Source organism: Mirounga leonina, unplaced genomic scaffold (assembly GCF_011800145.1).
Source record: "Mirounga leonina isolate KUSES-001 unplaced genomic scaffold, KU_Mleo_1.0 Mir_493, whole genome shotgun sequence".
Lineage (NCBI taxonomy): Eukaryota > Metazoa > Chordata > Mammalia > Carnivora > Phocidae > Mirounga > Mirounga leonina.
Window position 1 is genome coordinate 3,170,621 of NW_023270780.1, and position 24,369 is coordinate 3,194,989.

The 24,369-nt window shown below is 56.6% G+C and overlaps 1 protein-coding gene across 1 annotated transcript; it reads right to left on the reverse strand.

The window, feature by feature from the left end:
- Positions 1 to 164: 164 nt before the first annotated feature.
- RORC (RAR related orphan receptor C) lies at positions 165 to 23,012 on the reverse strand. The gene is made up of 11 exons (XM_034990067.1): positions 22,920 to 23,012; positions 20,723 to 20,752; positions 9,790 to 9,875; positions 9,352 to 9,493; positions 7,694 to 8,206; positions 7,338 to 7,459; positions 6,354 to 6,486; positions 6,080 to 6,187; positions 5,785 to 5,895; positions 4,421 to 4,530; positions 165 to 831 (listed from the first exon to the last, which is right to left on the reverse strand). The coding sequence occupies exons 1-11, from the start codon at positions 22,957 to 22,959 to the stop codon at positions 670 to 672; spliced, it is 1,557 nt and encodes a 518-aa protein (XP_034845958.1). The 5' UTR covers positions 22,960 to 23,012; the 3' UTR covers positions 165 to 669.
- Positions 23,013 to 24,369: the final 1,357 nt, after the last annotated feature.

The window sequence follows — 24,369 nt, forward strand, 5'->3', positions numbered from 1 at the left end:
TGTAACCTATCCCTGTACCCAAATCCCATAAAAAAATTATCCCAGCCCCTTACCCCCACCCCATCCTTATCTTCCCATATCCAGTTTTTTTTAGATCCTGGGAAAAGGGCAGGGTGCCCAACCACTTCCTAGCTGAGCTGAGAGGAAGGGGGAAGTAGAAAATCTAAAGATCTGGATTCATGTTATATACAGGTCCTTCTGGGCTCCAGCCATCAGTCTCTGAGCTTGACACATCTCCCCAGCCACAGCCCATGGGGAGATGCAATGAGGTATTTTAAAGTCCTATTCTTAGCTTCTGAGCCCAGAGTTGAGTTCTGTTCATCCAGGGTGTCCTGGATCCCCCTGGTGTCCTGAGGACACCATAGTCCTCCTAGAGGTCCTTATGTGCCACCCGAGGCCTCTCAGAAGCTGGGGGTGAAGGGTCATGGGAAAGGAGACGCAACAAAGCTGAGGCTGGAGATGGTGTTCCTTCATCACCACCTTCTGGCTCTTGGCCCACTGTCAGGCAAGCCTGTGGGCAGAAAACCAGTCTCAGCAATTGCTCACCCCCAACGAACAGGCAGGGACCACCCTCCAGGGGGCACAGGTAAGAAAAATGTGAAGGTGGGAGGAGATCCAGGGAGGAGGGCCAGTAGGCTCTAGGGAAGGGAAAGGAGTCCCTCCTCCAGGTCACTCGGACAGCCCTTCGGGTGACTCAATTTCAGTGCTGAAGAGTTCCTTGTAGAGTGGAGGGAAAGCAGCTTGGACCACGATGGGGTGGAGATGCTGGAAGGTTTGCAGCTTTTCCACGTGCTGGCTACACAGGCTCCGAAGCTTCCCCTTGGGTGGCAGCTGGAGATGGGTTAACAGGGGAGGAGGATCAGTACTCCAGCCTTCTCCCCAGAGCAAAGATGTCCTCTCCTCCCTGGGCTAGGGCAACCTGCCTTGCTTTCCCCCTCTGCGCTCGGCCCTGGAGGAATGGCTGGATTAGATCCCATCACAGGGAGGGGTATGTGTTCAGGAAACTGGAGGCAAGCCAGGACTGCTACGGAACAAGGGCATGTTTTCTGAGTGAATCCCCTCATCACATTCCTGCTACTCCTGAAATGAACCCTGGTGAATACTCTAACTCACACTTCCTGCTCTTAGAATAGTGAGACCCCGTGGTTCTGTTCTAGTCTATTGCATGCCTCTTGGACCTTCGTCAATGCTGTTCTCCTCACCTGGAATGCCTTTCTGATTTTTCTTTGCTTGGCTAATGCTTCCTCACTTTCAAGTGTCACCTCCTCTGGGTATATTTCTCTAACCACCTCTCCCTGGATTAGGGGCCTTTCCTTTGGACTTCCCTTTGTGTAGTAGCACTTAAACCCCATTTTAGGGAAATGGTCTAATTTGTCTGCCTTCCCACCCTAGCTAGGTTTAATCTAGGGTCTCTCCTTGTCTCTTTCTCTCCCTGTCTCCCCCCCTCTCTGTATCTTCTGTTCCTGTCATGTTTGGCACATGACAAATGCTCAATAACTGAATTATAAATGGTTTCCAAGCAGGTACCCAACACCACCAGTACTCAGCCAGAGGGGAACAAAAAAGGCCCAGAGACCCATGAGGAGACAGAGGCAGGGAGACCTCGCTGGAGAAAGGCTGAGAAAACCATTCATCTTCTGCATATAACCTGTATGTGGATGTGTGTCTTCCTTCATCTTCCTGTATAACCAAGCTAGGCTTAAAAAGACCACTCACTAGCTGCCCCCCTCCTTCCCCCCCTACTTAGTTTCCTAGGAAAGGGACAGTCAGAGAAGACCAGGCAGCATAAGATCTCTTGATATCTCTTGGATTCATCCTCTTTTCATTTCTACTGGTTTAGTCTGAGTTTGTCTGGACTATCACAATAGCTTCATCTGTCCATCCATCCATCCATCCATCCATCCATCCATCCATCCATCCATCCATTCAATAACTGTTGGGAACCTACTCAGCTAGGCACTGTGATGGGCTGTGGTGATATATCACTGGATACAATAAAGTAGAATAAAATATCTAGCTTTATTAAATGCCTATCCTAATGAGGGAGCCAGGAAACAAACAAATATATATGTCTAAGAATTTCTTAAAGAACAATAATGCAGGGGTGCCTGGGTGGCTCAGTCATTAAGCGTCTGCCTTCGGCTCAGGTCATGATCCCAGGGTCCTGGGATCAAGCCCCGCATCGGGCTCCCTGCTCAGTGGGGAGTCTGCTTTTCCCTCTCCCACTCCCCCTGCTTGTGTTCCCTCTCTCGCTGTGTCTCTATCAAATAAATAAATAAAATCTTAAAAAAAAAAAAAAAGAACAATAATGCAGGGTGGGGGGTGGAGGGCTTTTTGCATCAGGCGGTCAGGGAAAACCTCTCCGGGATGAAGAGATGGAGCCATTTGGAAGACTAGGGGAAGAACCTTCCAGGCAGCGGGAACAGCAGATACAAAAGCCCTGAGATGCAACTGTATGTGATGTGCTGAAGGAATAGCAAAGAGGCCAGTGTTGCTGGAACAGGAGACTGAGGGGCCAGTGGGAGGAGAGGAGGTGAGAAAAGAAGTCGGGGTCATATCGTGCTTGAGGCCAGTCAGCCATGACAGACTCTGGAGTTGCCACTCAGCAGCATGGGCGGCTAGAGCAGGACTGAGACCCGTGCTATGTAGCTCCTGCAGGAGGGACCAGGGAGGACCAGGGGCCTCTCTAACAGGCCACGTGAGAACTGATGGGGGGGCCGGTGATGGTGGGCGGTTTGTATTCTGAAGGTGGAGTCAACCAGATCTGCTTTCCAGCCGAGCTCCCAGGCTCCAGTCTCTCCTTCCAATCTGTCTGACCCGACTTGAAGTTCTTTAGGACAAAAACTGTTGTGTAGGTCATTTCTCTATCCTCAGCACCTAGCACTCACTGTGCCTGGCACATAGCAAGGGCCCATTGCTTGGATGATTACATAAGTGGTTCCTCTACGCTGGTTCCAAATTAAATTGCCTAAATAATAGCTCTGATGATATCATTTCTAGCCTTCAGAGCTCTCCATTGCCTGGAAATAAAGCCTTCGCTCTTTAATATGGCACTGGAAGTCCTCTCTGATTTGCTACCTGACCTAATTTCAAGCTTGTCTTCTGCTACTTCCCCGCCCTCATCAATCAATGCTAGCTCCCAATCTTACCCATTAGTCAGAATGTACCATGAGCTATTCCCCATATCTGTACTATTTTATTTTGCCTCCTTATTTTTTTTTTAAAGATTTTATTTATTTATTTGAGACAGAGAGAATGAGAGACAGAGAGCATGAGAGGGAGGAGGGTCAGAGAGAGAAGCAGACTCCCTGCCGAGCAGGGAGCCCGATGCGGGACTCTATCCCGGGACTCCAGGATCATGACCTGAGCCGAAGGCAGTTGCTTAACCAACTGAGCCACCCAGGCGCCCTTGCCTCCTTATTTTTGGTGATTGTTCCCATAGCCTGGAATGCCTGCCCCACTCCCATGAATGTCTGTTAAAATCTGACACACTTCATGGCTGACCTTAAATGCCACCTTCTTAGGAAGCATTTATGACCCACTCCTTTTACCCCAAATTATTTAAAAAAAATTTTTTTTTTTAAAGATTTTATTTATTTGACAGAGAGAGAGATAGTGCGAGCAGGAACACAAGCAGGGGGAGTGGGAGGGGGAGAAGCAGGCTTCCCGGCAGGGCTCGATCCCAGAACCCTGGGATCACGACCTGAGCCTAAGGCAGACACTTAACGACTGAGCCACCCAGGTGCCCCACCCCGAGTTATTTTTAATCCCTGTTCTATGCTGTCATAACATTCCCCCGATATCTCTTATCAAAGTAACCTATCAGGGGCGCAGGGATATGGTGGGAGAGCACTGGGATTAAATCTTGCATTTATTACTTACCAATCATGCAAACTTGGACTAGTCGCTTAAGTCCCCTCATCGCTAAAAGGAGGTTTTAATACCTGTCCTATTGACCGAGTTGCCCTGAGGATGACAGCATGTCTGGGACAGCACCTTGTTAACCGCATTACTGTTGTATCACGTACCATATGCTACTCCGTATTAGGGTTACTGGTACACGAGCCTCCTTGTACCACACTAAAAGCCCTCGGTGAGGACAAGGACCGCCTCTCTGTACCTTTGCATTCCATGGTGCCCTGCACAAGCAGGTGCTGGGTGAGTGTTGGCTATATTAAGCCAAATTATTTCCTGGCAGAAATCCCTCCCAATTCCAGGTTCTCTTCACTTTCCATCTGTATGCACATGGAAGTGACGGCTCATCCCTTCGGTTCCAGTGCTACTGCAAGCTCTCTAGCACATGGCACTCAAGCACTTCCTCCTCTGTACCCTCGGAGCCCAGCCCTCGCAAGCCCTGGGGGCCCAGCTCCTGCGCTGGACCTGACCTCCTCCACTCCTCCACCTCAGGGACTGCTCCTACCTTTGCCAGGATGCCTTGGCGGTGAGTCTTGTAGAGATGGTGATGAAAAGCCAGCTCCAGGTTGTGCTGCAGCTGCTCTACCTTCCTCTTCTCTTGGAGCCCTGGCCGGTCTGAAGGAGGGCATGGGGCCATAGCGAGAACAAGAAAGAACATGGACATTAACTTCCCCCAAAAGGGTGTATCATGTTGGACATCTGTGCTGGATAGCGGCCTTCTCGGCTGAGCGCGTGCGCACGTGCGTGTGCGTCCTGGTTTGATCATGAAAAGTTCTGGGGCCTGGGGCTTGGCTGTCTACAAGGAAAACTGGGGAGAGATGAAAGGGATAAGAACATCCAATCTCCCGGGGTGCCTGGGTGGCTCAGGTCCTGATCCCAGAGGTCCTGGATTGAGCCCCACAGCGGGCCCCCTGCTCAGCGGGGAGCTTGCTTCTCCCTCTCCCTCTGCCCCTCCCCCTGCTCCTTCTCTCTCAAATAAATAAAATCTTTAAAAAGAAAGAAAGAACGTCCAATCTCCTGACTCCAAGCAGCCTTCTCCCTGGTACCCTGATGTTTCACATAGCCCATCCAATGCTAGGATTCCACTATGGGGAAAATGAGAGAGAGCCCTGTCACCTGGCCAAGGATGAGCCGATAGCAAGTGGCTTTGGTGAAGCCTCCCAGGCCAGCAGCAGGGCCTCTGCAGCCGTCTGTGGCTAACTCCAGTGGACAAACCACCTTTTGCCCTGGCTCCATAAAATAGCCAGAAGTCATCTTTTAAGTCTTTATTTCTAGTTCGAAGGACGTGTTTAGGTTTTTATTCATTGGCAGAGCCAGACAACAGATAATCTTGATCGGCAAACTCAGGTTAGTAGCTCTACCCACTTCTCCAGGTTCTCCAAATACTTAGCATTCCCTGGCTCAGCCCAGCCTGCTCCATCCCAGTGAAGTGGGTATCCAGAGTCCTGCCATGACAGCCCACAGTCTTCAAACTAGCTCGAGCAGATCAGTGATTCCCAAGCACATGACAATCACCTGCGGGAGACTGTACCCCAGCTCAATGACCTCAGATTCTCTGGGAGTTGAGCCCAGGGAAGTATCACTTTTTAAAGCTCCCCAGGTGATTACAATGTGTGGGCTCACTGGACTCACTGACATGAGAACTCACGAGCAAATGAATTTCTCCCTGGGAAGCGGTGCACTTCCTCTCATCCTCACAGCTCCCTAGCTCCCCACTTCTCCAACCCCACCTTGGAGGCTCCTCTGAATCTTCTTTCTGCTCTTTAGAGCCATTTCCCAGATTTAACCACATTTGAAGGTCCAGACCCTTCAATATCCGTCACTCCCCTGTCACCTGAATGTCCCTTAGGCAAGCCCAACGACACTCACTGGCATTGATGAGCACGAGGGCTGTGTAGAGAGCAATCTCGTCCTCAGAAAAGCGCAAGGAGCTCAGGGAGCGGGAGAAGTCGAAGATGGAGCTGATGAGCTCACTGCAGCCTGAGGGAGAGAAAAAGCAAAGGATGAGTAAAGTGGGTGAGGCCACAGTGCCCGAGGACACCCACCCTCCTGGTGTTTGGAGCAGAGGGGGTGATTTGCCCTGAAAAGAGGGTGCCTGGGTCTTGAAGCTTTAGATGGACTTGCCATCCAACTCCTGTCTCTCTCATTTCCCCCTGCCCCTCACCCAAGGCTCGGAACAGCTCCATGCCACCGTATTTGCCTTCGAAAAAGACCGTGTGGTTGTCAGCGTTGTAGGCCCGGCACATCCTGACCAGCACCACTTCCATTGCTCCTGGGGAGAAGGGGGGGGGCATGCAGGCAAGAGTCAGGCAGAGCCAGGGAGCTGGCTCTGTCCCCCTCAGTGCCCTGCTTTCCCTAAGCCACCTTCCTCCGCTCAGCCCCGTCCCATTGCATGCTCTGCCCCCCTCCCTCCAGGCCTGCCCACCCTCCCTGGGCACCTGCTTTGAGAAGCACGATCTGGTCATTCTGGCAGAGCTCCATGAAGCCTGAGAGCCTCTTAGCAAACTCCACCACGTACTGAATGGCCTCGGTGAGGCGGTGGGCACAGCGTTCCCACATCTCCCACATGGACTGTAAGGAAGGAGGAGGGTCCCACTGTAGCCCCGTTTATGACCCTGTCACCCTCCCAAGCCCCTGGGAGCCCAGACTGATAAACTGCAGGCGTGAGGAGTTCACTCGGGGTGAACTCCTGTCATTTGGTCGCACTCACTGAGCACCCACCAGCCGTTGGCACTGAGTTAGCTGTTGTGGGGAAATAAAAAACATCTGAGATGCAGCTTTGCCCTCAAAGAGTTTGCATTTTGTTGAGGTGAGAAGCACATACTGACCCCTCTCCCCAAAAAGACCTGCCCAAAGGTCTTAAGAACATAGAGAAGCAAAAATTCAGTGTCAAACGAGTGTTTTTAGAACATGTGGTGTTGTCAGGAGTGTGACAGGAAAGAGCATAAACTTTGGGAGCCTGGTGGATCTGAATGTTCCTGTGGCTCCACTACTTTGTGACCTCGAGTAGGTCTGTTAACTTCTCTGAGCTCAGTTTCCCAGGCTGTTAAGAACAGAAATAAATGCCAACCTCACGGGTCGCTGTCGAAAGAGCGGAGGATCATTTATGGGAAGCATTTAGCACAGTGCCCGGCAGAGAAGGGGTGTTTAACAAATGGTAATCAGGGTTCTGACCACTGCTATCATTGAAAGGGGACGGGAAAGGAGAGTGTACACACCAAGGTGTGGGCGCTGGCGGAGGTAGGAGGAAGGCAATAGGCAAGGGAAAAGGAAAACCTCTCACCCATCTGCTAGGGGGTAGACACACACACGCTCACAAGCACGCACCCGCAGGTCTGTCCGTGCCGCCCGCCTCGCCCCAGCCCACTTGCGCACGCACTCCCTCCCCCGCCGCCCCCTCCCACGGGGTCTCCCGGCCTCACCTTCCTCTGGTAGCCGGCTACCTCCTCCCGGGAGAAGATGTTGGGGCGCTGCCGTAGCAGGTCCTCCAGCCGCAGCTGACACGTCTCTCGGTAGGATTTACAAACGTTCTGCACCAGGTGCTCTGGGGCCAGAGGGGGAAGGCACAGGCTCCATCTCAGCCAACCGCTACCCTACCCCATACAAAGGGCACTCCTCGGCCGGACCCCCCCCCCCGCCCCGCCCCGCGCTGCCTCCCCTCCTCGGCCCCTCTGCTCCCTTGGGCTCACGTGTGGTGTACATGGGGTGCTGACCAGGGCCCCTCTCTTGGAAGCCCCTCCCTCATCATCCCTCCCCTCCCCGCCCCCCAGCCGCTCACCAGTCTCCGTCAGGGAGGCATAGGGCGTCTCTGGGGCGCTGTGGAAACTGGGGCTGCCGTAGCTGTCCGGGCCCCGTCCTGGCTCCTCGAGCCCAGGATGCCCGGCGTCCTCAAAACGAAGTCCACATGTGTCGGGGCTCAGCTGGCTGCCAGTGCTGTAGAAGCGCTCGCTGGCCTCGGCCTTGCCCCGCTCGGGGCTGTATTCCGTGTGGTACGAGGCCCCATCGGGCCCGGCCTTGGCCAAGCTGCTGGGGTAGGAGGACCCGGAGCCTGGGGCTCTCAGGAGGCCAGGGGGGCAGGCCGCGGCCTCAGGCAGGTCAGGTGAGGAGCCCAGGGGCAACTGCCCGTCTGGGAGCCCGATGGGACCGGCAAGGGGGTCGGCTCCCTGGCCGCCCGCTGGCGGGGTCTTGGCCACCTGTCCCCGCTGCTGCTGTTGCTGCCGCTGCAGCTGTTTCTGCACCTCGGCGTGCAGGCTGTCCCTCTGCTTCTTGGACATGCGGCCGAACTTGACAGCTGAAAGAGGTCGGGGATCAGGAGTTTTCGAGGCAGGAGCACGAGGTACAGGGCAGCCTCGACAGGCATTTTGATCATTACAGAATTCAACTTGCTGTTCCCTCAATAGCTGGCTCTGAGCAGAGTGTCTCCAGTGTGGCCTAAGGACCTTCCCCGGGGGGCCCCCCACTTTTGCTCGAGACCCCTCCCACCGCCTGCCCGTGTTTGCGGCAGGGCTGCGTCCCGCCCAGGCATTTCGGTCTCCCAAGCAAAGTTTCCCAGCTGGAAACCAGCTTCTGCTGGTAGCAGAATTCAGCAGTCAGTCTGGACTGAGGACTCTGGTCTCCTGATGTTTGGGCTGGGGTGGTCGAGTTGGGGGCCTGGAGCTGTATTGGGGTCACCTCGCCTGTCTAGGAGGGTCGGAGGAAGAGGAGAGCTGAGAACACAGGTCTCCCTGTGGTCAGGCCTGCAGGCTCGCTGGTGACCTAGATACTCACCACAGCCCAACCCATGCTCCGCGGCTTGTTTCTGAACATCCTCTTCTGCTCTCTCTTTCCTGCCTTTTCACTCCCCCCCCAACACCCCTCCCAGGTGTGGGGGCACAGCCCCTCGCCCCGCCTGCCCCTTTGCACCCCTGCGTGTTTCCTTTCACTTTGTTATTTCGGGCGCTGAAAAGTGCTGACGGGCTCTTTCTGGCTCCTCCGTCACCTCATGCCTCCCCCAACCCCGCCCTGGGCTCCCTCTGTGGTGGTGATGGGGGGCTGCGCCGAGGTGGTGGGCGAGGACCGAGGAGAAAGGCACCGGGAACAGCCGCCCTCCCCACCCTCGTGCCTTCCAGGTGGCTCTCGGGCTGGCTCTGGCTGCAGTCCGAGCCACTGTCCTGTGTCCTAGCATGGGGATGGGGGACCAGGGAGATGGAGCTAGGGGCAGGACGGTGGATGTGGAAGCTGGACGGTAACTGGGCCAGTTCTTCTTCCATCCCAGGAAGGAGAAAATGAGGAGCCTGGGGCGTTGGGGAAGGGAGGGCTGTTCTAGCAGAGCCTACAGCTGGGGACCACGAAGAGCTTTGGTGAGGTGCACCCCCATGGTGTGTGGCCGGCCTGTGCCCCACGGAAGGACGCGTCTACAGGATAACCTCTTTGGAGACTCCGCCTGCTTGGCCTCACCATCTCGGGACATGCCCAGTGCCAGGCATTTCTGCAGGCGACAGTGCTGGCATCGGTTTCGGCTGGCGCGGTCAATGGGGCAGTTCTGCTGGCGGGTGCAGGAGTAGACCACGTGACACTGCTGGCTGCGCCGGAAGAAGCCCTGGGGCAGGCAGACGGGGACCTCGGCTGCCAATCCCGGCCAGGCCCAGCTCGCTCCCCGGGGCTTCCAGCCCAGGCTCTGGCCCCCGCTTGCCCAGACCCCACGCATGGCCAGTTCCTTTTCTCACCTCCCTTTCTTAGCAGAGTTATAATCTGCCACGCAGTCATGTCCCCAGATTCAGACAAGGCCCTCCTGTGTAAGGCACCTCTCCAGCAGCTCCCTAGCTGCCTCAGAGCCCCTTCTCCCCGCCTTGGAAGAGACTCTGTGTGTGAGTGTGCACGGGTGCGCATGCTCACCTTGCACCCCTCACAGGTGATAACCCCGTAGTGGATCCCAGATGACTTGTCCCCACAGATTTTGCAAGGAATCACTTCAATTTGTGCTGGAGGAGAGAAAGAAAGAACAGGAGGTGAGCCCAGGGACCTGCTCTGCCTCCTTCCCCACGTCCCCGGGCTGTAGACACAGGGACACGGTGCTTCTCCACCCTGCTCCAGCTTGCTCTTCACCTCTTGCAAAATAGAAGAAGTGCAGTGCCAAATGCCGCTCAACAAAGGGTCTGGGGAGGCCGTTTTCGGTTTCACGGGGCAGCCAGGACCTGTACCAGCTCCACAGGGGCAGAAAGTGCAGCTGCAGAGAGGCCACCTGCTCAGCCCTTCAAGTTGAAAAGCTCCAGTTGCCCCCCCTGCCGCCTGAGGATCTAGGAGTTCTCGCTGCTTCACAACACCTGCTTCCCGCGCAGGGGGCTTCTTTTAGGCCACCCTCCCCCACCAGGCTTTGCTCCCATGGGCAGAGTGTGAGGCATGGGGGGTGGGGGGAGGAGATGTGGTGCACCAAGGCAGGGGGCCAGGTAGAGATGCCGGTCATCCTCAGCCTGGCAGTGAAGGCTCAGGGATGGGCTGGGCAGCGACCAGGGGCCAAGAGGTCAGGGTCCACAGCATGGGGCCCAAAGAAGGCAAGGAGGACTGAGGTGGAGCCCAGGAGAGGGCTCAACAAGCCAGGTCGGTCAGATGCTGGCGATCTAGGGTGAGAATCAAACAGGGCACCGAGGCCCCAGGCCCTGGAGCAGAGAGTGGGCAGCACATGAGAGTGACTATGTTGATGGGCCGATCATGAATGTTACCTCTGACTGGGACTAGGGACCAGCTCATTCAACCTTTGTCCTGTCCTTTCTTTTCCAGGTGGAGGGATAGACCAGATGAGGTAAGGTGGTTGGCCCAGGTTCATGCAGTTAAGTTGCCCCAGAGCTGGGTCTACACCCTAGCTCCCCTGCTTTCCATTATGCTATTCTGTGTACCTGGCTTTGGGGGCCCATACATCGGTGGGCATGTTTGAGGGTGTGTGTACACATGGAAGGTACAGGTATTTGTGAGCCGGCAGGTGCACCTGCCTGTTTGTGTGTTAGTGTTTGTTCATTGGCCAGTAGGACCCCCAGCTGCCCACTGAGCTCATCGTGGCCTTTTGGGGCTCCAGATTTTTCTCCTCTACTTCGCCCTGTCCCTGTCAATGCCCACAGCTCTCTACTGGTTCAGGGAGCAGCAGTTGGCCTTCTCCCAGCTCATCTTTGAAGGGGAGTTGGGATTCCCACTATGTCAGGGGTTTTCATCCATCCCAAGGGGACAGGGCTCTCTTCTCTGCCATTGGTGCCCTGCTGCTTCCCCTTTGAGCGGGGAGGCTGAGGCGGAGCAGGCCAGAAAAGTGATCTACACCCCAGCCCCAGCTCATCTCTGACCGGTCCCCTAACCGTGTCCACCCTGAGGGTCAGCGAAGGCAGCAGCTTGCCTGTAGGGCAAACCTGTGTTCTGGTGAGCTTACCCCTGGCCCAGGCCTGGACCCCCCAGTCATGCATAGGGCCTCCTCATGTGAGGTGGGGAGGGGAACTATGGCTTGCCCACCACCCCCTGATATTTTGTTTCCCTCATCTTGAAACCATTGTCCCCTCAAGCCAGCTTTGAGCTGAGTCAGATTAAGCAGCTGCCTCCTCATGGGGGACAGGCCCATGGGTGTCTGAAATTCTTCCATGAGAAGTCACTCCTCTCCCCCACCCCAGCCCCCACTTGCCTGCCCAACACCCACATAGGAGGCTGTGATCACTGGACAGATGGCAAGTGAGCCTTTCAGATTCTTTCCCGTAAATTAAGAGCATATTGGAATGCATGGAAGGGAAGAGAGAATAAGAGGGGTTTGGTAGCTGGAAAAGGGGCAGAAAATGTGGAGGCACCTGAATGTTGAGTCACTTAGATTCTCTAGGCCTAGGTTCCCTTGTCAGTGAAATCAGAATAAAAAAGAACATTGCTTGTCCGTGGGATGATTGTAGCTAGGACGGTAGGTGTGATGGTATTACCTGTGGAAAGCACTGTGTCTAAGAGGCAAACTCTACATACACTTTTGCCACAGAGCAGAGCAGAAGGCAAAGAAATGCAGGGGGCACCTGAGGCCCAGCAGAAGCCTCATGCCCCAGAGAGTCTGCGCTCGCCTCGACACCTTCCCCTCCGGCAGCGTGGGTCTCTCTCCACAGTGGCCCTCAGCCCAGAGAGGGGAGAAACCAACGTGGGTCACCCAAAAAAGTAAGCAGAGGGGAGATTAGGCCAAGCCACAGTGGGAACTCGGACTCCAGCCCAGCAGTCAACCACAGGCCTCCCTGTCTCTTCCCTTCTCCCAGAGCCACATCCGGGTGCGTGTATGCGCCAGCCACACAGGTGACCCAGACACATCTCTCCCTGCCCCACACCTGACCCACTGCTGGTCTCGGCCCCAGGAACCTCGCAGCGCTGTAACCCAGACCTTGCTCTTCTCATGGGATGATGTGGCCAGCCATGGACCCCCTTCACAGATACCTGTGTCTGGGGGGAAGCTGGAGTCTGGACCCCAGCCAGCAGGCCAGCCACTCTTCAGGGTTCCCCAACCATAGGCCCCCAAGACAGAGGTACAAAGTGAGGCAGGAACATGGAGTCAGGGGTTCTGAGCTGGGGGGGCCAGACTCTGTAGGCTCTGATCTAGAGAGACCAAGAGGCTTGGGACTGGCCGACACCAGAGACTTAGACCCTGGGATGGAGAAACAGGTGCAGACACACAGAAAACCCCACCGTGATGTCCTGGCCCCAGTGCCCTGCCCCTGGTCCTGCCTGCACCATCAGCCCCTCTGCTCCCACTGCTCCCTCCTTCCCCTGCCACCTGTAGCCCTTTCAGTGCCATCTGCCCGAAACCTCAAAGAGAAAGTCCCGGTGTGCGTGAGTGTGACTTGTGGAGGTGGGGAGGGGAGAGGACGGGAAGGTCTGGCAGAGGTGGCCGTGGGGTGAGCAGGAGCTGAAAAACACCTCGGATCCCTCACCTTCACAACCTACCCCTGAGCCCCTGCCTGAAGCAGCAGGTGATGGGAACCCAGGTTGGGGATGGGGAGCTGAGTAATCACGGGATTACTCAAACTGTTGCACTGGAGCCTGGCCTGCCAGGAACTTACCATCTAAGGGCCTGCCCGTGCCAGGAACTCGAACCAAGCAAAGGTCAGGCCTGTCTAGGCCAGCCCCTGCGGCCCCCGCTGCTTCGGGAAGAACTTTGTACCTCACTGTTGCTCTCTCCCAGGGCCCATCAAAGGAAACCCTCTCGCTCCCAGGAGACAGAAGGGCCTATTTGCTCACGAAAGCTCTTGAAACCGTCTAGCGACTGCATGACTCTAACCCTTTGCGTTTCAAACAAGATCACGGAGGGATCTTGTGAGCAGGTCCCTGCTCGGGTCTGGGGGCCCAGATTCTGCATTTGGACAAGCTCTGGTGGGTGCCCACGCTTGCTGGTCCTCAGCCTACACTTTTGAGTAGCAAGAATGTAGCCCCTCTTGAGGCTTTCGGGCCAGGCTCCTCCTCCTGGGGCATGAGGGTGGGGTTGGCCATTTTTTCCCCCAGCTCATTCCTGTGTCTTCTCCTCAGCCTGGGAGACCTCTAGAGCTGCTTTCTGGCACGGTACCGGGGAAAGAAAATGAATCTCTTCTGGATTGCTTCAGAGACCGAAGTATCCCCAGGGAGCTTGTTATGCACACCTTCTCTGTGGGGAAATCCGATAGCAACAAGGTGGTCTGTCTTCCCCTCCCTCCAACCCCTCTAATCTCACCCTTCCCACAGCTGTGAGATTCATTGATAGCGCTCTCGGAATGCAGCCAGAGCCTGGCCCTGGGCCACCTTAGGAAGCCAGCCCTGGGCCTTGTCCAGGTGCCCCATGCCACAGACAGGAAGTGGTAGGAGCAAAGGAGGGGCTCTAACCCAGGGGGGTCTCTCCCCTCAAACCCCACAACCTCCCCTAGCCCTGCTGGAGAGTGGATGCAGTCAGAGGAGCCGTGGGGTCCTTATCTTCTGACAAAGCAGTCTCCAGCTGCGCCTTCCTTCTCTTCTCTTTCTCTCTCCTTTTCTCCAATGGACAGTAATTAAGGGGGGGTAGTAATGATAGACACAAGCCTGGGCTGAATTCTTACTCTGTCCCGGGCTCTGCATATGTGTTTCGTTAATGATTACGACAACCCTGGGAAGTAGGCATTCCTTGCATTGTCCCCGTTTTACAGATGAGAAAGCGGTCCAGGAGGGCCTAAGTGGCTTGCCTAAGTTTACACAGTCCGAAGTGGCATATCTGGCATTTGAACCTAGGTGTCTGTAACTCGAGAGCCCATGTCCCCAACCGTTAAGCCATACCCCCTGTAAGGATGAGGTGCCCAGATGCATCGAGGAAATGGGATAGGGAACAAGGTTACTGGCTGCAAGGGAAAAGTGTGAAGTGTGGAGGTGGGCTGCGAACAGAATTCAGAGAGGACCCCCTGTGGAACTAAAGCCAGGACTCATGTCTAGTGTAATGACCCATAGAGGCATGGTTCCCTCTGCCCCAGCTTTTCCTCTGTGGTGCCCACCTCCTCCTGCCTTTACTCATGTCCTGGGGCAGGCTTCCAAGGCCAGGGTGGAACAGCTTGCCTGACCCAACAGAGCTCCTTCAGGGGTGTGGACTAGCTTTCATACATCCTAATAGGCCTCTGCAGAGATGAATGAGTGAATGGGAAAGAGGAATGCATCTCTTTTCTTAGCTTAGCTCCCCCCAACCCCCACCGGCACGGAGACCACAGCTCGGGCCAGGGGTCCCCTGTGTACCCCAGCCTGTCACCAGCCTCCCTCCTTTCTCAGCTCTCCTTCCCACAGCTTCTGCAAAGCTGGAAACCACGGTGGTGGGTGCCACCACAGGGGAGCAGGAGGGGGAGGGTCAGTGGGGGGCCAGGAGAGAAGCCGCTCTACCTGCTGAACACTACTCCCAAGCCAGGGCGAGGATTTTCTGCTGATACATCCAGATCCCAGGGCTGAGAAAGTAGTGAAGCTAAAACTCAGGTGGGCGAGGGAGAGTCTGGGGTTCTGAAAAGCCACGAAAGACAGCCAGCCACCTGAAACCCCTCCTGGTGCCCCCGCCACCCCCGCAGTCTGGGACAGGAGAAAGGAGGGGAAACAAAAGAATTGAGTGAAAACAACCAGTGAATGGGGAGGAGGGGATGAATCACCAGGAGGAAGCTCTGAGGAGTGGGAGCCCCAAGTCACAGTCAGCGGCTTCCCAGCCTCCAGGGTTATATCTCCCTTCCACAGGGCTCTGCTGTTCCAGGACACACGGAACCCAGGGACACTCTGGCTCTGGTGCTGAGGCCCTGTCCTGTTCCTGTCCCTTCCCCAAAGAGACAGCCCCATCTGGCCCAGAGGCCCAGGACAGCATTGCAGTAGCAGGAGGAGTAGGGGTTAGATCTCAGAAAGGACTAGCCATGGAGGACAAGAGGAGACCCCAGGGGCTGCCTTCCTTAGAGGGCTCTTAGCATGGGAAAGTCCCTGTTCCCTGTTTGAGTCAGGGGCACAGAGGCAGGGGAGGGGAGGGAGCCCCTGGGAAGAGTGGGGAGACCAACACCCATGCTTCACTGTACGGGACAGGCTGAGATGTTCCAGATTCTAGTACCTTGGGCTGAGAGTGTTTGGGATTCCTGTTAGGAATGGAAGAGAGGAAAAGGCAAAGGGTCAGGGGTGATACAAGGAAGGAGGAGGCCCTTTGTTAAGTCTTCAGGTGGCCATGGGTTTTCAGGATAAGAGCTGTGGCACCCTGCCTGGGGACCTGGACCTCTTGCAGGCCCACTGCTCATCATTATCATGACCAGACTTGGAAAGATCAGGGCACAGCAAAGACAGACATGTGACCTCGCACCTGTCTCCCCCAACCTCCTCGCCATCCATACCCAGTGCTGGGGCCTCATGCCTCTTGGCTCCACACTGGCCATGTCCTCAGAGAGAGATGACTAGGGCCACCATCCCTCTGGCTGGCTGGGGAGTCTGTTTGGCTAATGGACATTTCTTCTTTACTTAGCAGCATGTCGCCCTGGCAGGGAGCTCTGCCATCCTTTCAGAACCTCCATGGACTCCATGCCTCCCTCTCTCTGTCTTCCTAGCCCCCATCAGGACTCCGCATCTCCCCTTCACTGCCCATCCTCCTCCCTCTGCATCTCTCGCTGTGTCTGTGTGCCTTTCTATCTTCTGTGCTCCAGCTCTGTCTCAGGTTTCACACCTCGATGTTTGGGTGGTATTTCCTGGTATTTCTCCATTTATAGCTCCATCAGGACATCATTGGCCTCCGCACCTCTCTTTATTTCCTGGTCTGTGTCTACCCCTTGGTCTCTGGGTGTGTCACAGTCCCCAGCCCCCCATGTGCTGCCACTCTCTGGCTATGGTCAGAGGGCATGGAGGTGGCTGGCACTCACTAGGTGTGTGTGTGAGGGGGAGGCATTCAGTCAGATAGCCTGGGGTTGTGAGATACCCAGAGATGTCCAAGTGAGAAGGACGGGTGGCATCCACCCTCAGATCGGAGGGGACCCCCTCTCCTATCTACCAGCGTGGATGGAGCTGTTGGGGGGAAATCATGTAGAGCTGCCTAGAAGCTCCCTCCCTCAGTCCTGGGGACTCCTGCTCTCCCGCCGAGCTCTGAGGCACACCCAATCCTTGCTTGCTAGGGTGGATTTGCTGACTGGGGGCCATTTCTGGGAAGATTGTTTGCTAACCTTTGCTGCTAATCGGAAGAAGCTAGAAAGAAATGAAAGCTCCAAAGGGCCCCTCTTCCTGTGGAAGTTTTTGGCTCTTTTCTTCGCCCCACCTGACCCACCCCAGCTCATACATCTGCACTGGGATCTCTGTCCCAAGTCCTTCCTTTCCCATGGCCTCCTCTCCGTCTATGTCCTGGGAGAGTTGAGACGCCTTCACTAGCCTTGAGGGTGCTCACCTCGGGGACCAGGGCTCTCTCCTTGGTCCTGGGTCCTCAGAACTGGGAGCCTCTCCAAAGTTGGTTTTGTTTTTAAGTTCGGCTCTCTTGTTTTGCTGATGAGGAGACCAGGGCCCAATGACTTGCCTAAGGCTACGTGGCTAGTCAGTGACAGAGTTGGCACCAGAACCTGGTCTTTAGACTCTCAGCCCGTGGGTCTTTCCAGGACCCAATATGGCCTCCCCTCTGTGGTTTGTGGGAAGACCCCAGGTTGAGGCTGGGGCTGCCTCAGGCCTCAGGCCACAGGGACATGGGGCTTCCCTTTTGCTCATTTACCCGCTGCTCCGAGAGGTTCTCTAGCTTTCCTTACCTGAACACAGGGATTGTTTGATTTACCCATCCTTGCTCTGCTAGAAGGCACAGGGACCCCAGACATCTGTCCACTAGCTGTTGGCCCATGGCTCCACACCAGGAAGGGGGTGAAGCTGAAGGCTTTCTGCTCCCATCTCCCCTGCCCTATCCCCCTCATCAAATGGGTGACTGAAACTGGGGACACACACACACAGAGACCTGGATGCAGGGTTCTGACCCTCTCTACCTGCCGATCTGGCTTTCCTCTTCCTGCCCTGCTGCTTCGGGGCACAGCAACCCCTCTGGCCCTCTGGCTCCTCTTTCACCCTGCTCGGAGGTAGGTTGGAGGCATGGAGGGAAACGCTGCAGTGGGAGTCCGGTCGGTGCCTGTCAGTTAGCAGCCACCCTCTGCTGCAGCGGTGGGATCTGGGGCGAAGCCCTGGCCTTGTTGGGGCTCAGTCCTTTCTTGTTAAATGAGGAGCAGAGCACCTCAGATACTCCTGCAGATCCTTTCCAGGGCTCACGACAGAGCCGTTCCTCTATAGCCCACTGTATTACCCTGCTCTAAGAAAATTGCCTGGGGAGCAAGACTCCTCAGCTACTCCACCCAGCTCCCAAAAGACCTTGGCCTTGACTGGGACACACGCTGCCAGCAAGAAAGAGCACTCAGCTTTGCTCACACTGTTCCCAAGACACCCCTCTGTTCCAGAGGCCCAGGGATGACGATAGCGTCCAGGCTTCCCCACTCCCAGGTGGCCCCATTCACTTACTTCTCATGACTGAGCCTTGGGCTTTGCCGCCTTAGCTCTCTGTCCTCAGCAGGGGGTGGTCCAGGGATGGGGCAGAGTTGGCAGCTGGGTCGGGGGTGAGGCCCTTTCTGCAGAGCCTCAGCCCGCAGCTCTGCACCTAGCTCTCTCCCAATTCTTCTGGGCCAGGGGGGTTTAAGCCACCACCACACAGGTGGCCAAGTGACAACCCCCCCCACTGCATCCCCACCCCCTCTGGGGTGCAGCGAGTAGGATGACAGGCGCCCCACGTGGCCAATCTGGGCCTGGGGCAGGGTGTGAGGGGCGGGGCAGCCAATTGCAGGGGGCGTTGGAAAATTCCAAAACCACATGCGACAGCCACACGCGGTAAAAGCTGTTTCCACCCGCCAGGGTAGTTCTGGCTGGGGAACCAGAATGGAGCTCACAGGAGCCCAGCCAGGTCCTACTCCCCCTCCCACTGAGGACCCGAGCCTGACTCTCTGCCCAGTGACTCCAGGGACAGGGATGTTTCTAGAGGTAAGTCACAGGATGTCTGCCCGGGGGCAGTGGCTTGTGCCACCTGATACGCTGTGGACTGCCAACAGCCGCCCACTGGGGTGCAGTCTGGGAGGCCGCCTCACCACCCACCATGCTCATGCCCTCCCACAGATGTGGTATATGCCCTGGGCTAGGGAAGAAATGATAATTGCAGCAGCAATGATCATCAGACAAATACCCGCTATCTGCAGGAAGTGTTAGTCTGTCAGAAATTTCCTCAAGAGCAAAACTGAAATTGGAATGCAGATGATGATGATGATGGTGATGGTAATAATAATAATAATAATAATAATAATAATAATAATAATGTTTACTTTGTGCCAGAAACACTTCTTAAGGTTTTATATGGATTATCTAATACTCACAAAATACTTTATGAGGTAGGTACCATTATCCCCATTTTGAAGATGAAGAAAATGAGACACAGAGAGGTTAAGTAACTTGCCCAAGGTCACACAGCTAGTAAGTGGTGGGGTCAGGATTCAAACTCAGGCGGTTTGGCCCCAAATCCCACTTGAGGAATGGGAGGGTTTCTCTGGTTCAAGTCTGCTCTTGAGGGTGTCTCAGCTTGGGAGGTCTCCTGGCATGTGAGTCTAGAGTTTCTCAGCCTGGGGGTCCTTCTGAGGGGCTCTCTCAGCCTCATATCTGCTCTGTGGTGTACCTCAGCCTGGGGATTCCTCTTCAGGGCCCTTCAGTAGCTCGGCCCTCTCCTGGTCTGGGGGTCCCTCCGGGGCTCCTCCCTTCTCGGGTTGTCTTGGACCCCCTCCTTGCGGTTGTCTCAATTTGGAACCTATTTTTCTGAGCCTCCCAGCCTGGAGGAGTCATTGATCTCTCCTGGATTCTCTGCACCAAACTTCCTAAGAGGTCTCTGCTCTTGCCAGGCCTCTAGTAGCTCCTCAGTCTGGTACACACCTTTCCCCGCTGGCCTTCCTCAGGCTCTCAGGACCTGGGCAGGGGCTTGGGGGAGGGGCCATCACCCTGGCTTCTCATAGGACACTCTGGGGTGGGGGTGGGGGCATGGCTGCACAGGACCAGTGGGCTGGGAAGGAGGAAGGGGGCGTGGTCCTGGCCAAGGTTTCTGTGGTAAGAGGTTAAGGTAGGAATGGGGCATAGCCTCTTCCAGTTCCAGCTGCTCCGAAAGTCCCCCTTCTCCCTCCCCACCCACATATGGTCCCTGGCTCCCATCCCCCCAGCGCATGAGCACGTCACTCCTTGACCTGCTTTCCTCCCAGGGCCCTGCTCAGCATTTCCGTGGGGCCCTGTGGCTAGGGGCAGGCGAGGCACCGATCAGGATTGTGCTGAGCAAAGCAACCCCCCACCCAGGAGGCTGTAGCATCCTGGATGGCCCCCCAGCCCCTGTCTGCCCAGCTCAGGGACCAGGGGATGCTGTTGCCTCTGAGATTTCTCTGCCTAGAACAGGGAGGCTCTAGGCGATCTTGGAAGCCAGAGCAGGGTCAGCGAGCTCTCAGGAGAAATTGGTAGGTAATCCAAGGGAGGGCCATGGAGAAATGCAGGTGGTCTCTCTTGCCCCAGAGCGGCCCTCGTTAATTCAGGGACATATGCTTATGGAGGCTTTCCCCCAGAGTACCCTCAGGCTGCTAAGGGCATGCATGGCCCTGATGGGATATAAGCTTTGGGACTGAGGTGGAGTGGGTGCATTTTCTGGGTGAGTAGCCTCTCCCACAAACTGGGGGGGGGGTGTAGATCTGCTGTGCTGAGAGGTCCCTAGAGAGGATAGATACTCGTCAGTATCCATTGGGAAGTCCTTCCTGAGCTCTAGCCTCCTTCCCACATGTGTAGCCTCAGTCTTTCAGGGCCCAGAGTGTCCCTGTGTGTCATGTTTCCTACAGAGGTGAAGGCTTTCCTGCTCTCCAGCTCTGCACAGCCTGGCTTGTTCACACCTCAGGACGTGTTAACCACCAAGAGGAACACCAAACATGGCTCAGCTGCCACAAAGCCTGGTGGCGCAGGCTCCTTGAGTCCCTGAGGCTGCCCCTGCCTCCATCTCCCTCCTTCCCCCTGCTGGCTCCTGTGCCTCTGTCCAGCACCCCTCCTCTCCGTCTCCCGGATCCCTTTTATAATCACTCTCTCCTTGCGTCTGCCCTGGTCCCTCTCCGCAGGCTTCCCCCTGATCTCCCGTCGCCCTGCTCTTGAGGTTTCTTCACCCCTCCCCCTGCCGGGCTCCCCATCTCCCTTCTTTCCCTAGGCGCCGCCTCTGCCTGGGCCAGCTCCCAGCTTCCTCTCTGGTGCACCCCGCCCCCCCCAGTCCTGCCGAGCTCCAGCCATGGCTCCACACCCAGCACAGGTGCCGCCCCAACCCGCTACTCACAGGTGTGGGTCTTCTTGGCAGCCAGCAGCTCTGGAAAGAGAAGAGAGAGGGCCGGGGCCAAAAGCTGAAGACCATGGGCACCAGGAGACCCGCCCCTTCCCATCACAGGCCCTATCCCACCCCATTCCTTCCTCCAGAACCTGGTGTCTGAGCCAAAGGTGGGACCATCCTCCACAGCACACCTCTCTTCGTTCTCTGCCCCGCGGTGGGTCCTCAGAAGCGCCAGGCTCCTCACTACCTCCGGGAGTTCCCCAAACGATTCCTTCCCCCGGAAGGCCCTTTCCTGACACCCTGCTCAGTGTAAAGCCAGCTTCCCCTCATTGCTCAAGCTCCCACTGGAGGAGCTGCCCATGCCCCTCTCCCTGCCCTCGTGCTGACACTCCTCAGCACTGTGCATTTGGCTTCCTGACATTCTCCGCGCTGCTACCTAACTGCTATCATTGTGTCATTATCCATGAAACGAGGCTCTCCTGCTAGCTGGGAAGCGGTCTGTCTCATTGGCCTTGGTATTCCCAGAGCCTTCCATAGTGGCTGGCCCATTAGAGGTGCGCGATAAATATTCTGCAGCCAGAGTTACATCTCTGTGGGAGTTAAACCTCTTGGTTGCTTATTTGTGCCTGAAAGCCCCTAGGACTGCCCAAGGTGTGGAGCCTGAGAGTAAGACGCTGAGGATGTTTGGAGGAAGAGGAGGGAGAGCGGGGAGCACAGACCCCGCTCTGCCTTCCTGGGCCTCTGGCCGGCCAGCCTGCTGAGGAGGGAATCCCTTCCTCTGGCTGGTCCAGGTAGAGAGCAGGCAGTAACGTGCCCAGGTGGGTTGACATGGGGTGGGCAGGGATGCACATATTTCGGAGGGGCAGCTGCTAAGGGGAAAGCCTTTGCTAGAACATCGTGGCCGTGGTGGGGGTGGGGAGAGGTGTGTGGGGGGGGAGTTGGTCATTCATTTATAGCAGGCTTCCCCTGCCAGACCTTGGTCCGTTTCCTACAACCACACAGCAGCTCCTCATAGAGCACAAGGCCAACCTCTTGTCCCAGAAAAGCCTGCAGCCCTCCCTCATGCCCCCTAGAGTCTCCCTAACCTCTGGATCTGCTCTCCTGTTATATTTTTCCTTCCACTGCCCAATCCTGGTCTCCACCATCCCCCCCACACTGTCCCTCTGCCCAGGAGATGCTCCCCACTGGCCGGCCTCCTCTGCGGGGGACAGAGTGGGGGTGAATGGACTAGAAGGGTTGGGCTCTGCTGGGGGTGGGGTGGGGGAGGACTGCCCAGGGAAGGAGTGGTTCCATCCGGCCCCTCCCCCCTCCCCCTGATCCTGACTGGCCCCACCCAGCTTCCTCCCTGACGTGGCACCCTCTCCCTGGCCTCCAGCCTTGCACCTCAGAGCAGTCCTGGGGTGGGGGTGCTCCCCTCGCCAGCCATCCTCCACCAGGTGGCCCCCGGCACCTGCTGGCACTCACTCCCTTTGGTGTTCATAGCTGACCAAACATGTGGCCGTGGGTCGTGCTCTGAGAGGGTCTCTGAGTTAGACCACGCGGGAGGCCAGGGACTGCCTGCCTCTCTGTCCCCCACTGTCCCCGGTCTGCTGCCCCACATTCTCTGCAGAAATGAAACCCCACCCTCCTGGGCCAGTGCAGAGGAAAGTGCCAGGCCAGTGGGCATGGGCAGCTGACAGGGTTTGGTTGCTTCCTCCCCCAAGCCTCTGTCTGTCACCCTGAAAGGCAGGACAGGTTCGTCCATTGGTGAATGAACGGAAGGTGGAGTGGCCAGCCTTCCAGCCACGGCGGCCCGTTCTGCCCGCTGAGGAAAGCAGTGTCGCCCCCTCCTCGCAGGGGGCGCTCGCGCGCTGGGGAGGGCCTGCCCACATTCTGACCCTTCCTGGGTTCCGCTCTTCACCCCCTCCCCGCCCCGCACCTGTCTCTTCCTGCTCCGCTGCTCCCTTTCTTTCCTCTCCACGTGTTTCCTGCTTCTCCCTCTTTCCACGCTCTCCTCCTCCGCAGTGTCCCCAGCCCCTCCTCCTGCTTCTCCTTCAGTTTCCTTCAAGCCTGGCGTGTATCTCCTGCCAATCCATCTCTCTCCTCCTTTCTTGTCTTGCCCTCCTCCTCCTCCTCCTCCTCCTTGCTTCTTGACCAGACTCTTCCAATCTCTCTCTCTCTTCTGGCAAGTCCTTTCCACCTGCCTGCAGGGCCATGGGCCTCTTACCCTGCGAGGCTCGGTGCTGTGTCTGTGGGACCCTGTCCATGGGGCAGCTCCCTTGGTGCCGTCCTTGCTGCCCTGGCTGCCCAGGAGGGCAGGGAGCAGGGCCCAGGGGAGGGAGGAGGGAGCAAGGAGGGAGCACCTGGCCAGTCAGCAGGCAGGGGAAAGGAGTGGCTGACAGAGCAGCCTGGCAGCAGGAGGGGACAGGGCGAGAGACCAGAGGAACAGGGTCTGGAGCCTTAAGGAGGAGCAAGTGAAGGGAAGGGGACTAGCGTTTGCCAGGCACTTTGTGTAAATCCATGATTTTCCTCGATCCTTACAACAGCCACCATTATTCCAGATTTACCCATAAGCTACATGATGCTCAAAGATATTACTGACTTGCCTGAGGACAATAAGTGGCTGCCCCATGATTTGAACCCAGGTCTTTGTGACTTCAGGATGGTGTGTTTTCTGCCTGACCAAGAGAGGTGACAAGAACAGGGCTTCTCTGGGGGGGAGTGGTGGGGGGGGGTGCCGCTCCTCCAGGAGGAGGTCAGACTCACCCCATGGTTCCTCCGTTCCTGAGGCCTCTGCCCGCTTAGCCCCGGCACCTTGCTGCCTTTCCCTAGAATTCCGTGGCTTGCTGATGCCTCCACATTTTCCTCGTCTGTCAGGGGCCGTGTTGCAGGGCTGGAGGGGTGTGTGGGGGCAGAGGAGCAATGGGAGGGGAGAGGCCAGGAGAGACGCTGCGCTGCACTAGCTGGAGGCAGTAGAGCCCCCAGACTCGGTGGGTGCACACGGGGGCCCGCACGGAGGAAGGGCTCTGCAGAAGGCTTCGGGACAGAATGAGGCTGGTGCAGGTCCTGGATGCCACTTCTGTCCTGCACAGCCTCGGTCCAGAGTTTGATTAGCTGGGCCTGGCTCTCCTGGTTACCCAACAGGCTGGCTGGCCAGGGGCCAAGATGCAGTGGGGCGGCTCCCTGGCACCTCCTCCTGCTCGCTCCCGGCTGGTAAACAGCAGAGCAGGAGGCAGCCCCGCCACAGCACGTGGCACCTGGCGTGGAGAGGGCAGGCAGCTGTCCCTTCCCTCTCCTGCCCTCCCATCTCGCCATCCTCCACTCCCGCCCCACCCTGGAGCTTCACACTCTGCTACCATCAGCACCTCCATTCCTGGGTGACTCCCAGGGCCTCCCAATGGCCGCAGCTCGAGGGACAAAGGTTAGACGCGTAGAGAAGGACTTCCCAACTCCTAGGATGGTGGGCAAGGGGATAGGGAGTGAGGAAGAGTGGAATGGCCGCTTTTGGGGACCTCCTTATGCCAAGGGTCTGACAGTGATGTATCTGTGCCTCTGATTACCCCCATATCCTTTTGGTATACGCATGGCCCATGCATCTGTGTGGCCCACATAGATCTGTCTATCTATCTATGGCCCACACTTCTCTGCACAGAACAGGATGCCAGTCTGTTTTGGGG

Bases quoted from the DNA above. Each gene is read 5' to 3' on its own strand.
- RORC (XM_034990067.1), bottom strand. From the start codon at position 22,959: ATGGACAGGGTCCCACAGACACAGCACCGAGCCTCGCAGG. The intron at 6,188-6,353 runs GTGCCCAGGGAG...CCTTCTCCCCAG, and splicing joins GATCGTGCTTCTCAAAGCAG to GAGCAATGGAAGTGGTGCTG. The intron at 4,531-5,784 runs GTGAGTGTCGTT...GCCCTCCTTCAG, and splicing joins CCTCGTGCTCATCAATGCCA to ACCGGCCAGGGCTCCAAGAG.